Genomic DNA, 24955 nt, shown 5'->3' on the forward strand with positions numbered 1-24955 from the left:
AGAACTTGCTGGATTTAATAGTAAGTGTGCAGAGGACAAACTGTTTTCTTTTTAAATAATTGCAAATGGAATACGTTCTTTTTCCCTAATTTTCCTAATGAGTATTTTTAATCTCTTTTTTGTCCTCAGCTGTTAGATGTGGAATCAAATACATCTGTTTTTAAATCAAGTTCTATAACAAGAAGTTCTTCTAATGACCTTAATTGAAAATTAGCATTTGCTCAGTCTTCATGACATTCAAGTTTTTAAAATGACTGTAAGGAAGTATATAAAAAAAGAGAATCTAGCCATTTTTTATCTTTGAGCTCAGAACCAGTATTTTCAAGTACTGATACTTAGTTACCCTTTTCTCTGACTGAGCTATTTATTACTTAAACAAAGGCTGACAGCAAAGCTCAGTTTATAATATGTAAATCCTTGTGGAAAAATAGCACCAAAAAACTGAAAAAATGGGTCCAGGCAGCTGCGTCAGAAGGTTTGACCACTTCGGGCTGGGGTGCCAGGAGATTTGAGACAGATGTTTTCAGACATGCCGCATGCCTAAAACATTTCCAGGGGTCGAGCTACAAATAGTGACTGAATAAGTACAGAAACAGGAAAAGTATGCAGGAGGACACAAGAGTTTATTCACCCCTAGGTGCACAGCCAGCCTCTTTACATTACATCTGCCTGTCAGGGTTGGCTATTTAAGCTGTCATGCCCTTGGTATTGCTCTTTGTCTGCCTGTGAATAAAGTGCAGCATTGTGATTACTAATCCCACTCCAGTGACTTGACTTTAAATGTGGTTTTGGAGCGGATCCCGGAGTTCTGTTTGCTAAGCTTCCTACTCCTGTTTCAGAGACACCACTGGAGATCTATGAGAGAGCGCACTGCAGACTGCCCTCCTCCTGTAGACCTGTCGCCTTTTTCTCCCCCCGCCTTTTTTTTTTTCCCCAAAACTTTTTGAAGGAAATCAATGGATACCAAAGTGATCTGTTTATTTTTCTTCTTTTCGTTGCTTCTGCTGACAGTGGGAAATCACACTGGTCGCATCAAGGTGGTCTTTACACCCAGCATCTGTAAAGTGACTTGTACCAAAGGCAACTGTCAGAACAACTGTGAGAAGGGAAACACCACCACCCTCATTAGTGAAAACGGCCATGCTGCTGACACTCTGACAGCCACTAACTTCCGAGTAGGTAAGTACCCTGAAACTGTATTTGTCCTTAACTGTCCTCTCTTGTCTAACAGAGGGAGGAGATGTTTTGTTATTAATACCAGTTGTGCATCTGTTACTCGGAGGGCTGTGCTGAGCAGGAACTATTGTATATTAGACAAGCTTTCTGGTATCCTTCAGAAATGTTCCCAAAAATTTCTTTTGTGTCATAGAAAAAAACCTCCCATATTTTTCATGTGAATTTTCAGCTGCAGGACTGCAGCATGCTAAGCTGAAGCTTTTGGTAAAATTCATCCCTCAGATTTGTGTTGGTAAATAGACAAAATGTCAGATTCCACAAAAAGTTCTGTTTCCTCTTTCTGCTTGTTGAATAGGTGTCAAATGCACATAAAATCTAGCTCACACGGTGAATCTGTCTTCAAAAAATTGTTCAGAAGTTCCTTAAAACTACAGTCCTTTCTAAAAACACATCAGCTTAAAACTTCTTACAGCTGAAAGTGAAACAAATTACATATATGTGATTTTTAGAAACTGAAATAATGTGAAGTCTAACTAAAGTTATTGAAGCCAGTCATTTCTCTGTTAATGTGTATTCTTTCTGCCTGCTCAAGAAGAGTATCAGCAGTATGCCAGTCTAAACCATACAACTGCTTGACTGTGGTGAAATAAACCCTGACAGCTATCTAGGATAATGATTAGCGTATTTTAACTGTGTGCTTTATGATGTTGGTAGGAATTTTTGTGCAAGTATGAAGTCTTGTAAGCTGAGATATACGGATATATGGATACATACTGAAACACTTTTAAATTTGTTGTTTTACATTATGATATTCTTAACTGCTCTTGGAAAGTATTTTGTTGTTATCCTGAAAATATCTTACTATCGTTTTCTAAGAAAGTCAGATATGAACATTGTAATTTTAGATTTTAGTCTCCGTCTAGTATAAACATGTCAGGCAGTGCTGAGACTGGCCAATACTACCCTTTTTAAAGTACACTATATTTTAGGCACGGGGAGGGGGGGAAGCTGTTCCAAATCAGTCGTCTTTTCATCCAGACAGATGGTACAAAGAGTAGTTCCCTCTCTTAACACTCCTAAGTTATCACGCTGTGGGTGAGAACTCTTGAAATTAGTAACACATTTCTTGATACTATGCATGTTTGTGAAAATATATGGGTTTTGGACTAAAGATAGTAAAAACAGTGATTTAGACGAGCAATACAGCACATCTGGGGTTTGTTTATGGTTGTTCTGAGGCATTATAAAAGAAAAGGATTTTGTAAAGGAATGGTAACTCAAAGACTTTGAACTTGTGTTTACTGTCAATACAGATATTTACCAATGTTTTGGCGAGAACCACAACTAAGTAAGTTTTTTTCAAATTTTCTGACTACTGTGAAAGGATAGGGTTATTCTCCCCTGCTTTCATTTGACCCAATTTTTTATTGAAATTATGAAATGCTGAGAATGGGCAGTCATGTAATTTGTCTGCTATGTAAATCTGTGCTGTAACACGACCTTCTCTCAAATACTTGAAAACTTGGAGAGTGGAAATCGACCTGTGAAGACGTGTTCCACACCTTCCTTCCTGGCTGTGGGCCATGCAGCTCGTGAAGCACTGTGTACAGTAGGCTGCTAGAAATACTCAATAAAAGCGGCTCATAATAGTATTTGATGGAAAGATAGGGGAGCGTTATGTTTGAAAATGTGTAAAAACAAGTTGCTACACATGTATAGGGATTTTTAGCCTGCCTGTGGCTATCTATCTTCCATACTACATTTAAAAGACCAAAAGCATTCACCACATCTCTAAGTATCGTCATTTTTACAGAAGAGGAATGAGAAAGAGGGCTAAACTGTGACTTCAAGGCTCTCCAGTTAAAAATAAAAATGCTGAGTGAACTTAACCCTTAATAGCCAGAGAGGAGAGATCTTCCACCTGTAGATTGAGTTCTTTCTCTGATCACAGATTTTCAGGAGCTTTTGGATCAAGGTTTAAATATATATTATGGAAATAATTTTTATATCTGTTCTGTAACTGGTGCCTCTCATTAGCTTAGGCTCGTCCTGATAGAGATGTCTCCTGGTGCATAAAGCAGAACTAATTTGGGTCTTCCGAGATCATTGATTTTTGTTATATTTTTAACATCTGTGTTATGTTTTGCCTGTGCTTTTTGCTTTTAAGTCCCTGTTCTAAACTTGTTTACTTACTGTTTATTCAGAATGCATGGAAATTCTTACTCTGATCATTTGACATTTTAAAAGTGCAAACATGAAACAGAATGTCATGTCAGAAAATACATACTTAAAGCAGTGAACAGCACTTTTTCAGTATTTTTTTTTAAAGTATTTGTTCTTTCTAAAGCCAGAAAAGATAAATTCACATGCCCTATTTGGAAAGGTAACTCCTACTACTAATAATAGATACCTACTGTGAATGGGGAAGTTGGGAAACTGCTTTAGGTTGTTAAATCTAAATTTATTTCTGTAACAAGAGCAGCATTCTAGTACACAGCATTGAATTTAGATTCTCTGGTGACAGATTGCAGTTAGCCATCACTTTGCTTTGTTCTTAATAATCCATTATTTCTAATAATGAACCAGAGTAAAATTTTGTGTATGTGTTTTAAACTTTTTGCTGAACTTTGTAAACACCTTTTGTTTTCGGAGGGAATAAGTTGCAGTGTCTGTGCTAAAGCTACAGAAGTTTTTCCATGGGTTACTTCAGATTCTTGAAATTTGCTCAGTTTGTTGTTTCAGCTGAAACTTGGTACCAGTGAGTCCAGGCAAGGAAGGAATCCTGTTTCCTGAAAATTTTGTTAAATATGGATAAACCATTTAAAAACAAAAACCCACAACAAGAAACAGATCAGGGGAAATACAGCTTTTCAGGTAGCTGAGATTTTGGCCGTTCTCATGAAGAGCTCTAACATTTCAGTTGAAGGTGGTGAAAGCTTGGTATTTAAAAGGAAGGATCTCCTTGATTGCCAGTCTGCTTCAGTGAAACTTTGGGTTGTTTTGCAGTTTTGTTTTGTGAATGGGATATGTTGCACAGTTACAGTAACCAACCTCCAATATTTCATTGGCTTGGAGAATGAAAGCATTTAATCTGAGTGGAAACTTCTGCTGAATAGATGATTCCTATTATTCTGTTGGACTGATGCATATGCACTTTATAAGATATTTCAATCCTGATATATCTGCACACGCTTGTAAAACAGGGTCAATATATGTGCATAGGAACGGATGCACATAGAATAACGTATGAGGTTTCTGTCTCATTCACTGAAGTTACTCAGTGATGTGTCTTGTTTCTCCTCAAAATTATTTCACATTCCAAAATACCTATTTTTGAAATGAATTTTCTCTCTGTAAGGAGTGGGAGGACAGCGACTAGTTTGTAACTATAAAATGAAGCAGTAAGGAATTAGGAAATGCTCAAGTTAATGTACTTCACGGTCTTTATTTTTTCCCTATTGTGGAAGTGTATTTAATATACACTTACATTCTATTTTTTTACACAGATTCCCTGCCTCATTCATTGCACAGCAATGACAGAACTTACTAAAGGAAGCAGTCATTTAATACTTGGGTTTGCATTCACTGTTATTTTGCAGCCCTGCATCTCATTTAAAGTAGTTCATTCAAACTGTTAGAAATAAGAATTAAAAGACAGTTGCATACCATTCAGTGAAAGTGCGTATCTTTCTGTAGAAATTTTGTGTCTGAGCACTTGGCAGTATCTGCATCAAACAGGGAAACAGCAGCATTCTGCAGATGTCAGACCACAGAGAGTTTAATAATTTCTTCCCAAGACCATAGGAGACAATTGTGGCAGAGGTGGTGATAGAATTATCTGCTGTTCCCCTTTATGTCACTCCTTTAATGGTCATCAGTATGTCTTCTTTCAGTATTCCCTTCCCCTTTTCTGACCCCTTTTCATATAGCCTGCACAGATGTCCTTCCTCCTGGCTTTGCTGCATACAACTATAACTTACTTAGGCCATTATTGGAGAAGAGGGAATATTTTGTTGTGTGCTTTCCCTTGGAAGAAGGACGGATTTTTAGGAACCCTTTATTTCTTGTTTCAATGAATTTGAGTGAAAGCTAGTGTTTCTCCTACAGCTTCATTGGTCTTTGTAGGAAATTGTTGCGAGATCGAGAGTGATGTCAGGTGTGTGTGTTGTGGCCTGGAGTCTGCGTGAGCCATTCTTGCCTTTGAGACTAGAAGAGAATGAGATGTTCATCCATCTTCCTTTCTTCTCTTCTGATCTATAAAAGGTCCATTTGTCTCTGGTCCTATATTAGTGTATTAGTAAGGGTCCACCAGACATCATTTGGTGACATGGTGTCCAAAATGAAAGTGTAGCTGGTCCTTCAGATTTTGAAGGACCAGATATATTTATTTAATTATAAATTTTAAAACTTTCAGCATGGATCACAGTGATCTGCATGTATTGTACCCTGTTGCAATAATATTCATATTATATTGCCCATTGAATTTTGGCACTTTCCCTATTGGAATTCTGTATTGAAAAATTTTCCTGTTTTATTGTATTGACTCTGTACAAATGTTTCTGGATAACTGAGGTTGTCCAGAAGTTTCCAATTATGTATAGACAGAAACTTCCAAGAAACAGAGTAAACATTTTCTTCAAATTTTATTTGGTCTTCTGTTGAAAGTAATGAAAGAAAATTTGACCAATATATTTTAAAACAATAGGTTATTCAAAGGGAATTTAGTAAAAAGCCTCGCTATGTAATTATTTTTCTAACAGAATTTCCTATCTAGGAAGGAGTCTGGAGAGCATAGTTATTCAGAACTGTGGCAATGTAAAGCAGTTATTTTACAAAAAGTTGATAGAATTTAGGAATTTTATTCAGACAGACATGATCGTGAATTTCTGCCAGTGCTGTATAAGTTAACATTGCTTTTCATTCAAGCACTTCTGGTCTTATCAAAGAATTTTGTTGATTAAAAATGGCAATGACCTGTAAGCAAGCCGGTGTATTTTTGTCTGTAGTTTGTGTATGACACAAAATCCAAGAGCAATGAATAATGTTTTCTTGCTGCCATTTACTATGTAATAAAGTTGTTGTTTCTTTGCTCCATATGATACATACTATACGTATCCTACTGCATTTGACGGATACTGTAACTGTGACATTTTGAGGAAGTCTTATCAATATTTTTTGGTATGAAAAGGCATTTATTGTCAACAATATTGGAGGGCAAATATGATGACATGTAAAAGCGTGTAAAACACCAACATCTTGTAGAAGTATTTGTGTAGATTTATGAGAATTTACACACTCTTCTGGCAGCTTGAGGTGTACACTGTTCAGTTTTCTACCCTTTATATTTTCTTCTTTGTTTCGTTGCACTGGGTTTAGTAAGAGTTGCTAGAATAGCAACATTAGAAGAGATGCTCTCTTCTCTATTATGAAGTGGTGTTGTTTACTTGGTGAATGGTGTCAGCCTGGGTAGATGACCCATCATGTCTGATCTGTGTAACTTGTGCCCCAGAAAACCTGTGGCTTCAGCTGAGACTTAGCAGATGTAGCTGTAGCTTCTCAAATGGAGGATTTAAAATAATTGATAACAAATGTCATGCAGAGATTTTGAATTCCTTTTGGTAACGTAACTGAGGAGATTTTTTTTTTTAATGGTTTGGTTTTCAACTTGATTATGTTCCATCAGGCATCCTAACTGATGAGGAACTTATTCCTGAAATAATTGCTTAGCTCAAGAACAGCATATGATAATTCATAGTACGGTTTTAGTAGTGTGGGTAAGAGTGAAGTGTTACTTTGAAATATCCTTGGGTTTTGCACTTGAATTTGCCATGGTATCGTCCTTTTCTGAAGTAGCTGTGATGCAAGAACCTTGCTATTCCCCCAGTATTATCAGTTTAGTCCTTTTACTGTCTCTATGGTGGCTACCTTGGAGCCTTATTTGGTAAAAGTTTTGTTTCTACTGTTACTGCAGTAATTATAATTTCTGCTCTGTCAGGCTTTATTGTTTTATGCTCTTTTTGCTGCCAGAGAAAACATTTTTTCTTTTAACAGACACTGGCAGAGACTTGAAAATTTCAGAATTCTCGGACAACTTGGTTAAAAGATTAACTTTTCAAGCTTTCTGCAACAATAGTCAAGGAAGTTGATCAGTCTGTCAAGAGTGTGTGTGCATGTCTCAGAAAAAGAAAAGGATCAGGACATTAGTGTTTACTCACTGCTTTAGGTAGTAATTTGAAATTTAATCTGTATAAATGATGACCATGCTTGAAATATTTATTCATGCAGCAGCATTGTAACAGCTGTAGCAAAATGAAGGCCAAGTATTTTTCCTCAGACACTGAACTGAATGGCTAAAATAGAAAGAAAGAAAACTAACGGTGGAACCATTTTATGAATTGCTTACATCCTCTGCCTTATAGAAGATACTAGGAAAAAGGTATTTCCCAGCCTGAAGAGCCAATGCAAAACAACTTAGGAAACAGTTATCATGATCGTCAGTTTAACAGGTATTCTTTTTTTCCAGTCTCCCTTTGTTCTATAAAGTAAATTTGAGCAGACAGGAGAATTAATTCATTCATTTACAATCCAGGTAGTATAGTGTAGGCTTCCCTAATCTGAACCAGTGATGGACTAAAATTCTACCCTGTAGTGTAAATGTACCACTCTATAGTCTGAGCAGCACTCAGGATTTTAATGCATTTTCAGTTATTGGCCACCTATACTCAAATTACAAAGAAAAATTGTATCTTAAGGATTTTGTTCTTACTGTTGATATCCACATCTGTTCAGAAGGAATGTTTTCTTTCCCCATGTATTTATCAGTACTTGTCATCAACAAATAGTTCTGGTTTCTACCATACTTCTCACAGCATCTGTGAGCTCTTTCTTCATAATCTTAAAATAATTATTCAAATTTGACATCTTTCCCTCTGATTCTAACAGAGGCCAGATGCTAATTTAAAGAAAATACATTGTTTGGCCAGATGATTTTAATGAGGCTGAACTTAGACAAGTCTGTTAGCAAATCATTTCCACTCCCTTGCTCACCTTAAGGACTTCAGACCATCATTGTGAAGCAAAAGTCCATCTGCTCTCAAAGAACTCATCAAACTGTGTATTATAAAGAATACAGTTTTTGGATGTGCAGTCATAGGAAAAACCACAAATGGAAATGGTACAAAATCCACACCTGCAGCCATTCAAAAACACATGGAGTATGTTTCCCTCAAAGTTAAAGCAAAACAGAACACAAAGTTAAAATGTATAATACTTTATTTTACTGTATATGGTTTTAATTTATAGGGATTAGTTTATGTACATCTGACTTGAAGTACTGTAAAAAGAGAACTAAGAGTGCATTTATTTGAATGATTACATTGTTGCATATTTAAATAAACACACTACCTTGTACAGCTATGATTTTGTTATTGCTAGACCAAATGTCTTTGCACATACCTCACTGAAGATCAAATATATGCCAAATTTGGTGTAAAAAAGAATAAAGTTGCCTTTGAATTATGCAAGCACAGAAGAGTCAGAAAAATTTCTTTACTGGTTAAAATACAGCATTTATCATGGATAGATTTCTTAGCAAACAGGTTTGTATTTAATGTGTCCTTTCAGATATAACACAATCAGAAGGAAGCAAGCAGCTATCACTGTGCTACGGAATGCAGTCTTTCCCCATTCAGCCTCTCTACAGTCTATTCTGGTTTTGTTTGTTCTGCTCTAGATAATTCCCATCTCTGCACAGTGTAGGCTGTATAACTTTCACCTATCCATTCCACCTATAATTAGTTCTTAGGTTTGGTTATCACTGTAATTGAGAGGCCTGTTTTGTAGTATAGAGGCACAGACATTTCTGGATCTTTCTTTTGGAACATGAACTATATCTTCATTATACACACATTTAAATTTTTGAGTTTTCTACCTATCCATAAATTTCTGAACTGTTAAAAGAGAGCTGTGAACTTTCAACCAGAGATTTACAAATGTGAATTAAGTTGAAGTCCGTGGGAATTGTAAACTTTTTTTGTCTTCTTACAAACCTCTTACAAAGTCTTGAGGGATGCCAGTCAATGAATAGAATGAAAACTGGGTTTTTGCTCCTTGCACAGGAAAGGGGTTGTGTTTTAAGAAACCCAGTCACAAGAGAGTATATATTTTATTCAGCCAAATACTTTCTTAATTTGTCATCTTGGTTGTATTTTTAGTTTAATTTAAAGATCGTAAGCTCAGCTACGAAGTTAAATTTTTATATTAGCTATTATTCAGATACTGCAAGTTTAGGGGAACTTTCAGCAACTTTTCATGTTGTAATTTAGGAACATGAGTTCTCTGACTTCCTCCTGAGAGGGACTGCCTCTGTCCGTAGATTGTGTATGGCAGCGATCTCCAGACTTCTTTGGTCACATATCCCTATCATTAAAAAAATTTGAGCATGCACCCCCGATATATGTATATACATGTAGTATATACATGTGATACTGTATGTATCACATACATGTACATTATAAAACATATACAAAAGACTAATTAAAAATGGGTGATATAAAGATGAAATAAACTCTATTTTGAAAATTTAATTATTGATGGTACAAAACCTATTTCTTTGCAGCATCCCAGTAGACTGTCTTGCACACCACTTGGGGGGAACACCCCCTGCTTTGGAGACCTCAGGTATAGGGAACCAAAGGAGACCAACTTCATTACATAAGCTGTAATATTAACTTCCTGCAGTTAGTATGTGTCCATCGTGTCTCACTGTTTTGATTATATTAAATTCAGCCTGTTATTTTAGATGCTATATACGTAGGTGATAGAACACCTTTTTTCAACTAATCCGAACTTACATATGTCCAGGAATGCCTATTGTAACAATGGGGGCAAAGGTATTTTTCTATTCTTGCACACATTTCAGCACACAGGGTCAGGTACAACACTGCAGTGTGAAGCTTGTCAATGAGGTTGTACACAGCTCAGGGGAGTTGGGTGCACGGTTTAATCGGTTGGAACTGGACGTGACCAGTCAGAGCGCTGACTGTGTTTTAGGTTTACTCAGCTTGTGCAACAATTTAGACAGCTATTATGTGTTGTTAAAAGAACCACAAGGAGAAGTGTTGAAGTTGTGTGGTTTTTAATGGATTTCCAACTGTACACTCTCTACAGAGTAACCTTTATCCTTCCTACTCATTAGCACTGACTCTGCTCCTTTGCTCCTTCAGAACTCCAGGATGTGAGTCTCTTGCTTTTCACTGGTCTCCTATGACCTAATTTATTACTCAAACTCTGAGTAGTATCCTTCCCAATATTCTCATATTGTGTCACCTCCTCAAGGCCAACTCCCTAGAAAACTTTCCAATTTCTCGTGATGTAGCTGATGCCAGAAAATCTTAGATAGCTTATGTTTTTCTTTTTTTTTAACGAGTCCAGGAAGGTCTGGATTACGAGCTAGTATTTGTCTGTTAATGGGTATCCACTCGAAAGAATCTGTTCCTACTTTAGTCTTCTTATAGACTTTTTCACACAAAAATGAGTACTGTGGTAATGTTACAGTAATCAGAGAGAAGTCTCCTGATGTTTGGAAATTATGGAAATTTTTTTAATGACTGCAGTTTTTGTGGCTTTTACTATTCTAAGCATAATTTTGCTATTGGAGGGTGTCTTGTGGTCTGGGATGCAGTGGATCAGAGTTCATAGACCCTTTGGATCTAAGGCTGGGGGTTCATCCCACTCACCAAATCTTACTGAGGTGCCTGAGTCAGGAGCCTAGTAGTTGGTGATGAGGCACATCTGTGGGAGGTTGTCCTATGGATGGTCTGAATGGCCTGATGGGTGAGCTGCTCTTTGCTGAGAGAGCGGGAAACTCCTAAATTAGATGGCTCAAGAAGGCATAAAAGTTTAAATGGATGCATCTCAGCCGAAATACCTGTTAGTCAGTTGCCAGAAATGGTAAGGATGTTGATGTCCCTGGCCACTGTCAGCTTTACTGCTTCTGTGGTCTTCAGAGCCTTTGCATAACAGAGGCGTGACCACATCACTTAAATGTTTCTCACGACATTTTGCCATTTTGTCTGATGGATGTCTAAGAGCAGCTCTTTTCTCTGTCTTACACTAGTGGGTGTTATTACTTTCTTACTCTGTGCAACAGTGCAGTACGTATTTTTGGAAACTGCCTAATAGAATGATGTCAGAGCAGAGGTTCAGTTCAGTGACTTCATCAGATTGTAACAGTGCATGAGCAGTGAGAGCTTAGTGTCATTATTGTCAAGTTACTCATTAATCCTCTAGTCCTTAAAGGTGGGTAATACTGCTCAGCTGACACCAGAAGGGAAAAGTACAAACTGGAGGTATCCTGTAGCAATGAAGATGCTTGTTGTTTCTTGCTCTGTTTGATTATAGAATCATTAAGGTTGGAAAAGACCTCTAAGATCATCAAGTCCCACCATTAACCAACACCACCATGCCTGCTAAACCATGTCCCAAACACTTCCAGGGATGGTGACTCCAGCGCTTCCCTGGGCAGCCTGTTCCAATGCTTGACCGCTCTTTCAGTAAGGAAATTTTTCATAATACCCAATCTAAACCTCCCCTGATGCAACTTGAGGCCATTGCCTCTTGTCCTATTGCTAGTTACTTGAGAGAAGAGACCAGCACCCGCCTCAATACAACCGCCGTTCACCCTTCTCTTCTTCAGACTAAACAATCACAATTCCCTCAGCCGCTCCTCCTAAGACTTGTTCTCCAGACTTGTCTTGAAAAGAGATACATTACAACGTTACATAATACATGTTAGTATTACGTGCTCAGGCAGTCGTGCGCTGTACAGAGAAGTAAGAGCCTTAAAAGCACTGGGGACATTGGAAAGAAAAGTTTTCATCAGACACCGGGCACCTTGATTTCAGTGTTCCCATTTTGACAATGGCAATCAATAACTTATTTCAGGACTGCTTAAAATGATACCTGTAAAGTCTTTATACTGCAACATACTATTTTGCAATCTGTTTATGTTTTGTATTCTGCAGGAAATTTTTCTAATAATGATCATTTTAAAAATGTGTTACTACTTGATACACTGTCAAAGCCAGCCTTCTCTAGAGATATTTTGTTGTTGCATAGGTCTTGCACAAGGAGGAAAATTAGTATCAACACACTGTACAACTCTGAAGAAATACCTGGAGTAGCTTTTCTGTTTGTGCATCATTATCAAAGGTCTGACACTGGCCATTCATTCCTGATAAACAGCAACTAGTGGGGTTTTTTTCCCCTTAGTATACTGACTCTAGGCCCAACTCTTGTGTTATACTCAATATATCAGGATCAGTTCTGATAAAACCAATAGATTCACCAAATATGATCAGGGTAGGAGTGAGTCATCCCATAACACTGTCTGTCCACTTGCCTCTAAAAATAGTGGCTGAATCATCTCAGATATTGAGAATATTAGGAGCAGATTTAGCAAAGAGTGACTGTGAGCATCATGCCTGTTAGTGAGCCAGAATCCTCCTGTCAATCGTTTCTCAACTACCATAATTTTTGCTATTCCCTTTTTATGTTGTGTAATTGCAGCTTTAGGCCATTTTTCCATGACAGAGCATGCCTTTTATTTTTCTGATAGCATTTGAATATTCTACTATTGTTTTTCAGCCATCTCAATCTTTCCACACAGCAACACTTTAATAGTTTTTTGGCAGCTGTTGTGCAGATGCTGCTCATTTCAGTCACCTACACACAGGCCTACAGTTGCATTTGACATGTCTGAGGATAGCTGGCTTATCACGTGAGCTTGGAAGGGTGTGATACAGGTCCTATGAGACTCCCATGCCCTTTGGACCCACACTGAGGGATGGGTGAAACACCTGAGGGCATATCAGGTGTCTCTTGGTTGACTTTGTATACACATCTTCAAGTCACCAACATCCAACTTTTCTTCCTGAGGTGTTTTGAAGTACTGAGTTTAAAATTGAGGAAGACATTTAAGTAGTACAGTGACATTGTCTTGTGCGTGTTTGTTCTGGATTTCTTGCTGATCATAATGCTCATTCAACAAATGTATATTTCTTTAAAATGTATTGCAGCCTTATGTTTATGATCCGAACCTGCTCCCCCATTTTCAGTATTGGGATCTCCCATAGTTGACAATGTAGCCTCCATTAAAGAATGACTGATACCCCAATATTGATACCCTTTTATAATCAAAAACTGAGAAATATGGGGACAAGCATGTAGACTGAGACAGCTTAAATGTCAATATCTACATATGAGGTGCATGTAGAATCTTATGTTACAGGGCAATGGAGATTTAGGAATTTGACTAATACAGACACAGAGAACTAAGGCAATACCTTCTTGACTCTGTTTTTCCTTGGATGGGATATCACCGCTTTCCATCCCTAGAGAAGACAGCATCCCTCCCCCTTTTTCATAAGTAGATAGTTCTTCTTTTTTAGCATATACCTAATTTGTTACACCTATGCACCTTATTTACAGTGAGCTGACAGTAGCATTAAGTGTTCCTAATCAGTAGACAACCTTTCAGCAGCTCACATAAAGCTCAATTAATGGTGGAGACAATGATCATCCCAGAAGCTGAGCCTGTGCTTACCAGCTGAGTTAGAGAATGAATTTTAAATGGGAAGTTTGCTGTTGGGAGACATGAAAATTTAAACTGCGTGAAGATGTAGGTGGTCTGATGTTGTGATGCTTTCTTTTACTTGTCTTCCTTGGCAATTGCCGTGTAGTGCTGCATTAAGTAGCATCACAGACATTCCTCTAAATAGGCTTTAAAGTACTATGTGATTTGTTAAAGCTTCATGCTGATAGTGGTACATGAAGGAGTTTGAAAAGAACTAGTGAAGTACAGTTTCATTTGAAGAGATACATCTTCAAAAATTGTGAGAACAACAGTGAAAACATTAAGAGAATATCTAGACAGCATTCTAGCAGTCAGCTTTCTTTTTAATGTTTCCTTTCTGTTTATTTGAAAGGTGTTATTCTTGATCTGTAATAGAATTTAAAAAGACAGCTGCTGTAGTTCCTGGTTTAGGAACTATGTTGTCAACCTCTATAGTGCAAAGAAAATGCATGTTTTTCTATGAAAAACTGTAGAAAGCATGTTTTGTAAAATGGTACGACTGCAGCTTAAAAATGATCATGGCTACAACAGACACATAGTATATCTGTAACATTTCTCTTCACAAAAGTAAAATTGCAGCATGGTGTTTCATAGATTAGTGAGGGTGACAGGAAGAGAAGGCTGTTTGGGAATTTCTTTATTTTTTTTCTGTTGAGAGGAAGAATCCATCTAGAGCAAAAGCAATTCCCCAAGATTCCTGGCAGCATATTTTAAAGTCCAAAATCTTGCCTGTCTGGATGGCTTCAGTGACTACGACTTGCTCTTCTACTCAGTCATTCTTAATTCTACTGAGTTCAGTCATGAGACTAGATTCAAGCTAAGAACAGTGCTTTGAATCCAATCCTCAAAGCTACCTGCATTTTTCTCTAAATTTTTATGTATATTTTTTCTTCAGTATGTATTCTTTGATAAGTGAAAATTAAATGTAGAATGGGTTAGGAGAAAAAAATATGGAAAAGTATGAAAAGATTGGAATTACTTTTAGAAGTGTTCAGTTGTGATTCAGCAAGAAAGAAGGAAGACAGCAACCAGATTTTGTAGTGATTGGTGGGACACAGAATGATCATTCGTGACAAATGATGACACTGATGACTGCCTGACAAATTTGGTGGCCTTCTACAACAGGGTTACAGTGTAGGTGGAGGGAAGAGCAACTGATGTGATCTGCCTGGACTTGTGCAAAGCATTTGACAGTGACCCGCACAACAGCTTTGTCCCTAAACTGAAGAGACATGGATTTGATGGATGGACCACTTAGTAGATAAGGAATTGGCTGGATGGTTGCAAAGAGTTGTGGTCAACAGCTTGCTGTCCAAGTGGAGACCAGTGACAAGTGGTGTTCCTCAGGGGTCAGTATTTGGACTGACAGTTTTACATCTTTGTTGGCGACATGGACAGTAGGATTGAGTGCACCCTCAGCAAGTTTGCCAGTGACACCAAGCTATGTGATGTGATCGACACGCTGGAGGGAAGGGATGCTATCCAGACAGACCTTGACAGGCTTGGGAGGTGGGCCTGTGTGAGCCTCAAGAAGTTCAGCAAGGTCCTGCACATGGATCAGGGCAATCCCAAGCACAAATACAGGCTGAGCGGAGAATGGATTGAGAACAGCCCTGAGGAGAAGGGCTTCAGGGTTTTGGTTGACCAGAAACTCAACATGACCTGGCAATGTGTGCTCGCAGCCCAGAAGGCCAACCGTATCCTGGACTGCATCAAAAGCAGTGTGGCCAGCAGGTCGAGGGAGGTGATTCTTCCCCTCTACTCTGCTCTGGTGAGACCCCCCCACCTGGAGTCCTGCATCCACCTCTGGAGCCCTCAGCACAGGAAAGTCATGGAGCTGTTAGAACGGGTCCAGAGGAGGGCCACAAAATTGATCAGAGGGCTGGAGCACTTCCACCTGTGAGGAAAGGGTGAGAGGATTGGGTTGTTCAACCTGGAGAAGAGAAGGCTCCAGGGGGGCCTTATAGCAGCCTTCCAGTACCGAAAGGTGACCTACGAGCAAGATGGAGAGGGACTTTTTACGAGGGTCTGTAGTGACAGGACAAGGGGTAATGGCTTCAACCTGAACGAGGGTAGATTTAGATTAGACATATGAAAAAAATTCTTTACTATAAGAACCGCAAGCTGGAGAAGCTGTGGATGCCCCCTCCCTGGCACTGTTCAAGGCCAGGCTGGATGAAGCTTTGAGCAACCTGGTATAGTGGAAGGAACTAGACGATCCATAAGGTTCCTTCCAACCCAAACCATTCTATGATTCTATGAAATGAAAGAGAGGGAAATAGTAATAAGTATGAATTAAAAGTTATTAAATATAGAAAAGTAATAAGAACAGCTACAGAATTCATGGAAAAATATTCCAGGGTAGACATTAAATATTATATGGGAAGAAGCCCAGTAATAGTACAGGAGATAACATATGACAGACACATTTATACATTTATTACTGCTAATAGAATAAAAGCAGAAGGCTTCAATAACTGCTTTGTGTGTGGAAACAATCTGTCCGACACACATGCATTGTACAGAAATCCCTGATTACTTTCTGGAATGTTAGTAACTAGAAATAGTGGTTAGAGATTATTTCAAAGTAGATGCAGGTACCGTCTAGTACATGAGAGCTGTGAAGTTCAAGAGAGTGATCTTAATAAAGGGGCCAAAAGGATGTCATTTCATGTTTTGAGAAGGACACAACGTTCTTTCCTCTTCATTAAAAATGTAGGTCCATGTTGGATCAACAAAAACTAGATTTCAAAAATAGTTCTCAATTTCATAGTCTAAGAGATGTCTCTAAGTAGCCTTCTGGTTACATTAGTTAGCCTTTTAAGTAGAGGAAACGAGAATCTCATCCTCAACTAGATTTAGTCCATCTCAGAAAGGGCATAGACATACCATTTTTACAGCATGACCTTGGAAGTTGGCAAACAAATGCTGTGTTACACTGTCAGCAGGAGATGGAGGCTAGAACTCTTTTCCCCTTAATTGCCCTGCCTAGATTCCTCACACTGAAATATAGGGTATTGCATCTGTTCTGTCATAATATGATCCAACGAGGGATGCATTTCAATGACAGTTTACATTCTTCCTAAAGCAATCCATTTTTAAAAGCCCCACGGTCTCTTAATGTTTAGAACTTTAGGGTGGTCTTTGCAGCAAAAAAAAAAAAAAAAAAAAAAAAATCATTCAGAGTCATGTATCCTTTTAGTATTTTCCAGATAAAGAAGAAGTTTTATATGAGGAAGGTGTATACACCGTATGTGGCGCATACGCAGATCTACTTACTCTAGGATTTTTAGAGGCAACCTGCTGCTTTGGTCTTCTTGACAGTGCAGTTGGGTCAGAGCGGAGTAAAGACAGTTGTCGTTACTTGAATGAGATTCATTCTGTTGCTCAAGAATTCCTTATTAGTTGTGTTCATCCTTCGATTCTGATGTTTGCTTACATCTTTAATGTTAACAGTCTTGAAATGTCATGTGCACTCAACTACAAACCAACGAACTGACCCCTGCAATGCAGCTGAGCATAAATATTGTTTTGTGAGAGAGGAAGATAGTAATAACAAGTGATTATATATGATTTCTGAGATATGTCATCATTCTGTGTTGTGAGGGGGTTTTGTAATAATTTTAACTGTACAAATGTAAGAAAACAGTTTTACCTAAAGAAAATAACATTTATATGCAGAAAAGATTGTTTTGAAGGTGTTAAACTTGTTTCAGGATTTTCTTTGAGACTTTTTTTTTTTTTTTCAAATGTGCATCATCCAGACAGGAATAACACCACACAGCTTGTTTATTTTGGCAATAAATTGGTTTCCATGTCTGGATAAGCAGCAGTACTTATGATCCCATTCCCAAGCGGAGCTGCATTACGTTATTAAAGATCTCTTCGTAATAATAGTTTAAAAATAGAAGACAAATTCTAATGAAGTAATGAAGTCAGGGACCATGTTAATTCACAATAGCTGAGAACCCAGTTTAGCAGCTGCCTATTTTTTCTTACAATGCCATTAGGTTTGAGGTAGGTTCCTGTTTGAAATTTTTCCCTGCAGCATTGCAGATCTTATGTTTTTCCAGAAGAAATATCTGAAGTGCCTTCAGTATCATATTCAGCTTATTAGGATGTTTTCTGTTAATGTATTGCAGCATTCAGAGTAAGAATTTCTTTAAGAAGATCCTTGTTATAGTATTTGCACATCTACTGATAAGCAGTATGAAGGTGACAGTATAAGGGAGCACATTTTATGTAATCCCTCTGTATTACTTTCTGCTCGGAAGTCTGGCATAATGGAACATACCACCCTTGAATGGCATAAAGTAGTTTTTTTTCCACTTATGAACATTTTTAGTTGTTTTATTTTTTTCTCACTGAACAAATGTGAATGCTAATACACCCACTGAAGTGACTACTGTGTTTTTTTACAAGATTAAGGCTTGGGAGTTCCTGTGCAAAGGAACATGCATAACAGCTTTGAATATATTGTGTTGATGATAGTTATAACTACAGAAGCACAGAATAAGGAGAAACAAAATCTTGGAAGTATATAAACAAGCTGGAGTTTGTTGTTCTTATTCACAAATGGTATTCATCAAATCTGATAAAACCAGCTTCTGATAATAAAAAAATGTACATTGCAGTAGAGATGTTCTTTGAAGTATGCCCCTTATCTGTACTGTACTATTGTCTGTCTTTCATACTAATTTACAATTATTCGTTGTAAAAATAGTACATGTTTAAATTCATGCCATTTCAGGAGAAATCTAGATTTGTGAAAGCTAATTTAAAACTACTTAAACTAGTAATAAACCAAACGAAATTATTTACTGGAGAGATTTCTGTATGACAACTCTTGTTTTATTTTTTACTTTGTATCGTTTTGATGTACCCAAATGAGAAAGTGTGCACTAACGTTCTACCCACCTTTCCTGTACTGATTTTCCAGCAACGTTCTTTACTCTTACAAGCATCTTTCAAAGTATAATTGTGTGTTGTTATGCTTATTACAGGGTATTAACCTACCTGAGTTCATGCCTTATATTAAGCCATTGCTTATGCACAAGATTGCGTTCAACAAAGGAAACCAGAAGAGAGCCTCAAAACATTTCTCCCTTCTTCTTGAATACTAGAGATTTCATTTAAAAATGCTGTGACAGGGAGGCTCATCCCGCCACGCAGTGCTGCCATTTGTCACGTACCCTGGGTCCTATCTCAGCAGTAGCAGAGAGCAGCCATTTCTACAGGATTGCTTGTGTCTGGAACCAAATCTGGTGCTGTCCTTGCTGTGTGGATCAGTGAATAGCAGTGGTACATGAACAAAGGTTTTGTGGGTGGTAAATGTGCTGTTCACATGAGCAGGACATCGCTTTCCTGCTTTCAGTGGTGAGCAGAAAAGAGCATTTTTCATCTGCTTCTGGAGCTTTTGCTATCAGATTTACTTCTAAAAATTGTGTTTGGTTGTTGCAATAGAATGTTTTTCTTAAAAGTTTTCAAAATACAAACATGAGGATAAATTCAGAGGTGAATGTAGAGGTGTTACACTATTAAATCAAGGCCACTTAAATGTTCTGTTCTTTTCTCCATCTGCTTCCCAAAGCCCAAGTTTGTAATATCAAGATGCTCTTAATCTTACTTAAGTAACCAAATAATCAATTTATTTTTTTAACTTTCAACTTCTTTACATAACACCTCTGAATTACAGCCAGGAATCTGAAGAGAAAATTGTTTAGGAAGAAGTAGTTAGAAAATTGAGGGACAACAAGAAAGACGTGGCAAAAAAGAAAAAGGGGGGGGAATAGAGAAGAGTCTAAACTGGAGGATAGTATCATTGTTGTAGCTCATGCCTCTGTTTTTTGTGAGTTATGGTTAGAGTTTCTGTAATTAGAAAGAAGAAATGAGTTTGGAGGGATTGTGCATATCTGTATTTAGCACTCCTGGGTTTCAACTTTAACCTAAAACGCATGGTGTTTAGAGGCACTACATTACAAGAGTGTTGTATATGGCAGTACTTCCCCTCAGTGAATGCCATCTCTTTTCCTGTGAAGAACTGTGTTTAGAAGAATTGCATGTTAGTCCCTGCACTTTCTGTGTGCTTAGTAACAGCATGCGTGAAAGATGCCTAAACAGCTGTGGGGAATATAGTAATGCTGGATAACTGCGTAGTATTTGGAGACAAAATTAATCTGCTGATTTGTGATGTATCCAGTGGAAATACTGTAATCTAATGAGCAGTTTAAGGTTTTCCTTGGAGAGCCTGTTGATGTAATTGAATAGTGCTTACACTTGAGTTGCTGATAGCATGTAAGCAGAAAAGGCAAAGAGTGGTGAGGCAAAGAGAGACAGTCATGTGTTCCCTGAGGTGTGAAAGAAAAGGAATTTGGAGAGTCAGATCAGGAACACTTCAAAACCTATCTTCATTTTCTTCAACACTGGTTACAGAAGGCAGTTTCCATCCATCCTAAGGGCTTGTTTGGGTAAGCATGGGCAATTTTTTAAGGATTAGGAGGATTTAGATGCTTGGAATTTGTTTTGTTACACATTATTTTGATTAAATGAAAACATTCGGACTTGATAAAATTAGTTTATCTGGAGCTGTTCAAGGTTGTTTGAGTATCTTGAAAACAAATTAGATGATGTAATTGCATGGACAAACTGTATATCAGTGGTTTCCTAGCTGCTTGTTGATGATTTCACATCCTATTCATGTGTTTCCAACCCATATCTGTGGCAGCTTTATCGGGATTCATGCTGCAAGTGTTTTCTCCTTTTTCTACGCATTCAGCCTTTCAGAGGCTCCCTGTGGGGGCATCTCAACACAGCTTCCCTGTTTGGCTCATTTTGAACAGTGGTACCCACCAAGGTGTGCCAGGCTGGGGGGAATTAAGGCCTTTGGATGACAGAGAAATCAAAGCTTGTTATTACCAATTAATCGCCCAAGGATGGGAAGAATATGTAAAATGCTTGTAATTCCTTAAGCCTGTCTCTACATTTCTAAACGATGGATGTTCATTTGTATTAAGAAATCGTTAAATTTGTTCAGTTGTATGTGGACTGATCCTTTAGAGGCAGTTGAGAGACTTGGCTTACAGCAGAGCTGAGTGAAAAATTTGTAGCCTTTCTGAGGCCCATTAATAATTCCTTTGTTTTGCTTGTAAGATACCCATGTGTGAACTGAAACTTCTTGTGCAGACCTATCTCCATGTTTTTATCAGACTCCGAACAGCTAGAGGATTTCACACCATAATGGATATTTTTGTTTCCTTTTTTTTCCTTTTCAGAGTAAATGGCAATAGGCCAGTGAGAATCAGGCTCCAGTGTGCCCTTTGTCTGATTGCCAGTTGTGAACATACATGCAAAACCAGCATCTTCTAATGGTCTCTCCTAGCACATGGGTCTGGATTTTGTCAGGAGTGTCCCCTAGGCCTCTGGCAGTAGTCAGCCATTCTGTTTGTTGTTTAACCTCAATGACAGAACAAAACAAAGCAAAAAACTTTCATCAGAAGTTGAGCTGTTTAAACTTACCCTGGCTTTATAGCCTGTTCCTATCTTACGTGGTCCGTTCCCCAGGGCTCTTTGGTGTGTTAACCTGAGATTCCCAGAGCCTTGCGGAGCGTTTCCTTCCTCTGCCTTTGCAGAGGCTCACCCCCCTGCAGCTCGCTTTTCTCGAATGGTCTGCGTGTAATTCCAGCTCTGGTGAAGTTGTGTGCCTGTGATTTCCAGCACTAATGTCATAATCAAAAGTAACCCTTTCACCTGCCATAAACTACCTGAGGAATTAGTGTGTGTGTGCTTATTATGCCAGTTTAAAAATATCAGGTATTTTATTTCATGTTTCATTCTTCCTTTTTTAAAAAGTCCTCATAATATTTGCCATCTGAGATTATTAAGTTTTCAGTTTAGCCAGACGATCGCATCTTTCTTGTTTTTACATGGCTGAGTATAACTGACAATTGTATATTTCAGAATTTTAGAATTTTTTTTACAGAATTTTTTATTTTGAGAATAGATTTAACGCATTCTCATTTAAAGTTCATTCCTCATACATTAGGTCAGACCTTCAAGAGATGTAAATCAGTATATCTGTATATAAATTAGTTGACTGATTTGCACCACAGGATAATGGGGGCAGCTTGGATTTTTTATTTTCTGTTATAAGTAAATACTGATAAATTAAATATTCTCCATTATTTACCTCATACTAGACCTTTCAGTGGCATTTGTTTGCACTTATTTGCACAAGTTATTTGTGTGAATATCCACAGCAAACAGTTATGAAAAGGGACATGGATGAACTCTTTTCTACTGGCAACTTCCTTCCCAGTATTTTTAGCACAAAATTCTGTTTGCTTGAAAGCAAAGCTTTTCATGTGCCAGTTGCTTGCCCAGCAGGCTCCTGCAGGAGAGGAAAGCCTGAAGAGTGCCCTGTAATGTAGAGATACTTGCATACCTTCCGAATGCCAACTGCTTTATAGGAGCAGGAGCTTGGAAGAAATTTATTTATTTAGTGGAAATGTTGGGTATATTTATGTTGTTTAGAAGCTGCGTTTTGCATATTAGCTGGTTGCCTCAAGGCTGGAGAGGGCGGGAAAAATATCTATGGAATAGGCTTCTTGCACACAAGGAATTCCTCTGTGAGACTATTTCTGTTTGCCTTTGTTTCACTGTACTTCTTTTAAACACCAAACGGCTGTCCCCTTAATGCTACTTTACGCTATTTCATTGTGCGATGTTACTTTTGCAGGAAAATCACCTTAGCTTTCAGCCTTGTTCAGGCAAATCTTTGCAAGTACCAAAACTCTTCATATGTTTTTGCCACTGCAGTAAACCTGCTCATTTGTGGCTGCTCAGAGAGGTAACAGTACCAGAGGGAGAGATAGCTGTCGTGCTTCAACTACTGCTGGGGTCAAAAACCCTTCATTTTGCCCTGAAGTAATAGCTATTCTGTAAGGACGTTGTTTAGACACTCAGATAAAGTCCCAATAGCATTTGGACCCAAAAACGTGCCTGTGCTGGCACAGACAGTTTTCCAAAGTCAAGTAGGCTTTTTAGCAGAGTGCTACAGCTTGAAGTACTTTCAGTCAGTTTATAAGAAATGAAAATACGAGATACGACAAGAAAAAAATTAAATATACATTTGCAGAACAGAATGGAAAAATAATTCTGGCTGTTTACTTTTGTGCGTGGACCTATCTGGCGATCAGGCATCACCATTCCAGCCCCACCAATACAATGTGAGGGTGCTGTGCGACGAGCCGGGCTGACTGCGCCGTTTCCTGAGCACTCTTCCTGGGCCAAGTGAATTACGCAGCCGGGTTGGAACTCCTTGGGCTGCTGAATGTCCTACTCTGTCTTCTTGCGACACACAACACATGGGTTCCTTTTTCAAAACTGATGTTTAATGGTAATAATAGCAACAGACAGCATTGTCCAGAGATTACACCACCTGGAATAGCCACTAGGTTCCTAATTACCTTGCATTATCTACAGTTTCTCATTTTTCTTGTAATTCAATATAAACCAAGCAATACCAATCCAGAAAGATGCCATCATTACTCTAAAGTTTAGATTCTTACTTATTTTTGGAATCAGAATCTTATCTTAAAGCTGACAAATGGATGCTGTATTTCTCCAAAATTCATTGATTTCTTGAAAAAAAATGACCTTAGTTTGCCTTGAACAAAAACTTATGGTATTTTTCTAGTTGTTTTAACATCATTTAGTTCTTGACAATGTTGACAGCTCAGCTAGATTATGGTTGATTATAAAGTCGCACATCATATTTTTAGAAAGTGCTGAACCATGCCTGTGACTGTATTTCTGAGTTAAGAAATATTTTTCATATGAAGTTGACATTTTTCATGTTTCATCTGATAGTTTATATTGCTGTAGATGTGCAAGTACTAGCTGGCACAGAAGTAATTACCCTTGTCTTTATTGGAGTTAAAATATTTTAACACTTTGGAATTTATCTCTGAAATAATTGGAGTATTATCTCTCAATATTTTTATGCTCTTCATGGGTGGGTATACAAATTAGCTCATTTTATTGAGAGACAAATGTTAAGCAAAAATCTAGATACTCAGTAAGACACAGTTTTCCAGAGTACAGCTAAGGCTTACAGTGCAAATAGAAAATTTACCCCCAGTACTGTCTACTCTCCGGTGAGTTTTTCCCCAGTTTTCCAGGGAATTGTAGGTGGTCCAGGATTTTCAGAAATGGGAGGGTGACTAAATAAGAATACCTGTACCGAAGTGTGAATGAGAGATGCAACCAGGCACCATATTAATTTAGAGTCTTGCTTAATAGCACAAGGAAAAAAAATAGCTGGGATTTCTAAGGGAAGAATGTGCTTGCCATGTTTATCATGGACAGAAGATGCGAACCAGGCAGGGGTCACAAAGAGGGGAAGGGAAGTGGTTCTACCATAAGGCAATTAAAAGTGCATGTCAGATGGAAACTCATGCCTCAGATGTTGGAAGAACAAAGGGCCCCAGCCCTGTTACTTTCCTCTTCAACTTCTCTGTGATATGTGGTCAGATAATATGAAAGCTAAAGTGATTAACAAAATTTTTCTTTCTGTTTTCATTTCAGTTATTTGCCACCTTCCATGCATGAATGGAGGCCAATGCAGTTCTAGAGATAAATGCCAGTGCCCTCCAAATTACACTGGTAAACTTTGTCAGATCCCGGTGCAGACTGCCAATACTCCAAAAATGTACCATCACCCGCAACAGGTGAACAAGGCTGCGGGTTCACAAATTATCCACTCTACTCATACTTTACCACTGACAATGTCTGGACAGCAAGGTGTAAAAGGTAACTTTTTTTCTTGTTAGATATTTTTTTTGCTTTAGAGTTGACTTGATGAACTAATTTTGCATATCCAACCGGTAACGAAAATGATCTATCTACATAGTTTGAATCGACACCACAACTTGAATCATGAGTTAATCAGAAGGACTGGAAAGTATTTTGCTGACTGACTGAAATAACAAGAAATAAGAGTGCTATTGAAAAGAGTTTGTAAGAAAATTTACTTTGCTTTATGGTGGAATTTAATGCAGATTGCAGAGTCATAGGGTGATGCAGGGGGCTCCTTCCAGGAGTGTAGACCTGTTCAAAAAGAGAATGGTTGTGACTGAATAGAGTCCA

At 38.1% G+C, this 24955-nt stretch overlaps 1 protein-coding gene across 8 annotated transcripts in view; it reads left to right on the plus strand.

The window, feature by feature from the left end:
* Positions 1-24955, plus strand: part of LTBP1 (latent transforming growth factor beta binding protein 1) — a 211786-nt gene that overhangs the window by 71829 nt on the left and 115002 nt on the right. For 6 of the 8 annotated variants that reach the window (XM_075412728.1, XM_075412731.1, XM_075412729.1 and 3 more), the window contains 2 exons: positions 1012-1179; positions 24395-24619. In XM_075412728.1, the coding sequence (XP_075268843.1) occupies positions 1012-1179; positions 24395-24619 (393 nt within the window). Of the gene's footprint in view, positions 1-956; positions 1180-24394; positions 24620-24955 lie in introns of those variants that run through there. The other 2 variants (XM_075412735.1, XM_075412736.1) reach the window with 1 other exon arrangement.

The sequence above is a fragment of the Opisthocomus hoazin genome, chromosome 2 (genome assembly GCF_030867145.1).
Source record: "Opisthocomus hoazin isolate bOpiHoa1 chromosome 2, bOpiHoa1.hap1, whole genome shotgun sequence".
Classification (NCBI taxonomy): domain Eukaryota; kingdom Metazoa; phylum Chordata; class Aves; order Opisthocomiformes; family Opisthocomidae; genus Opisthocomus; species Opisthocomus hoazin.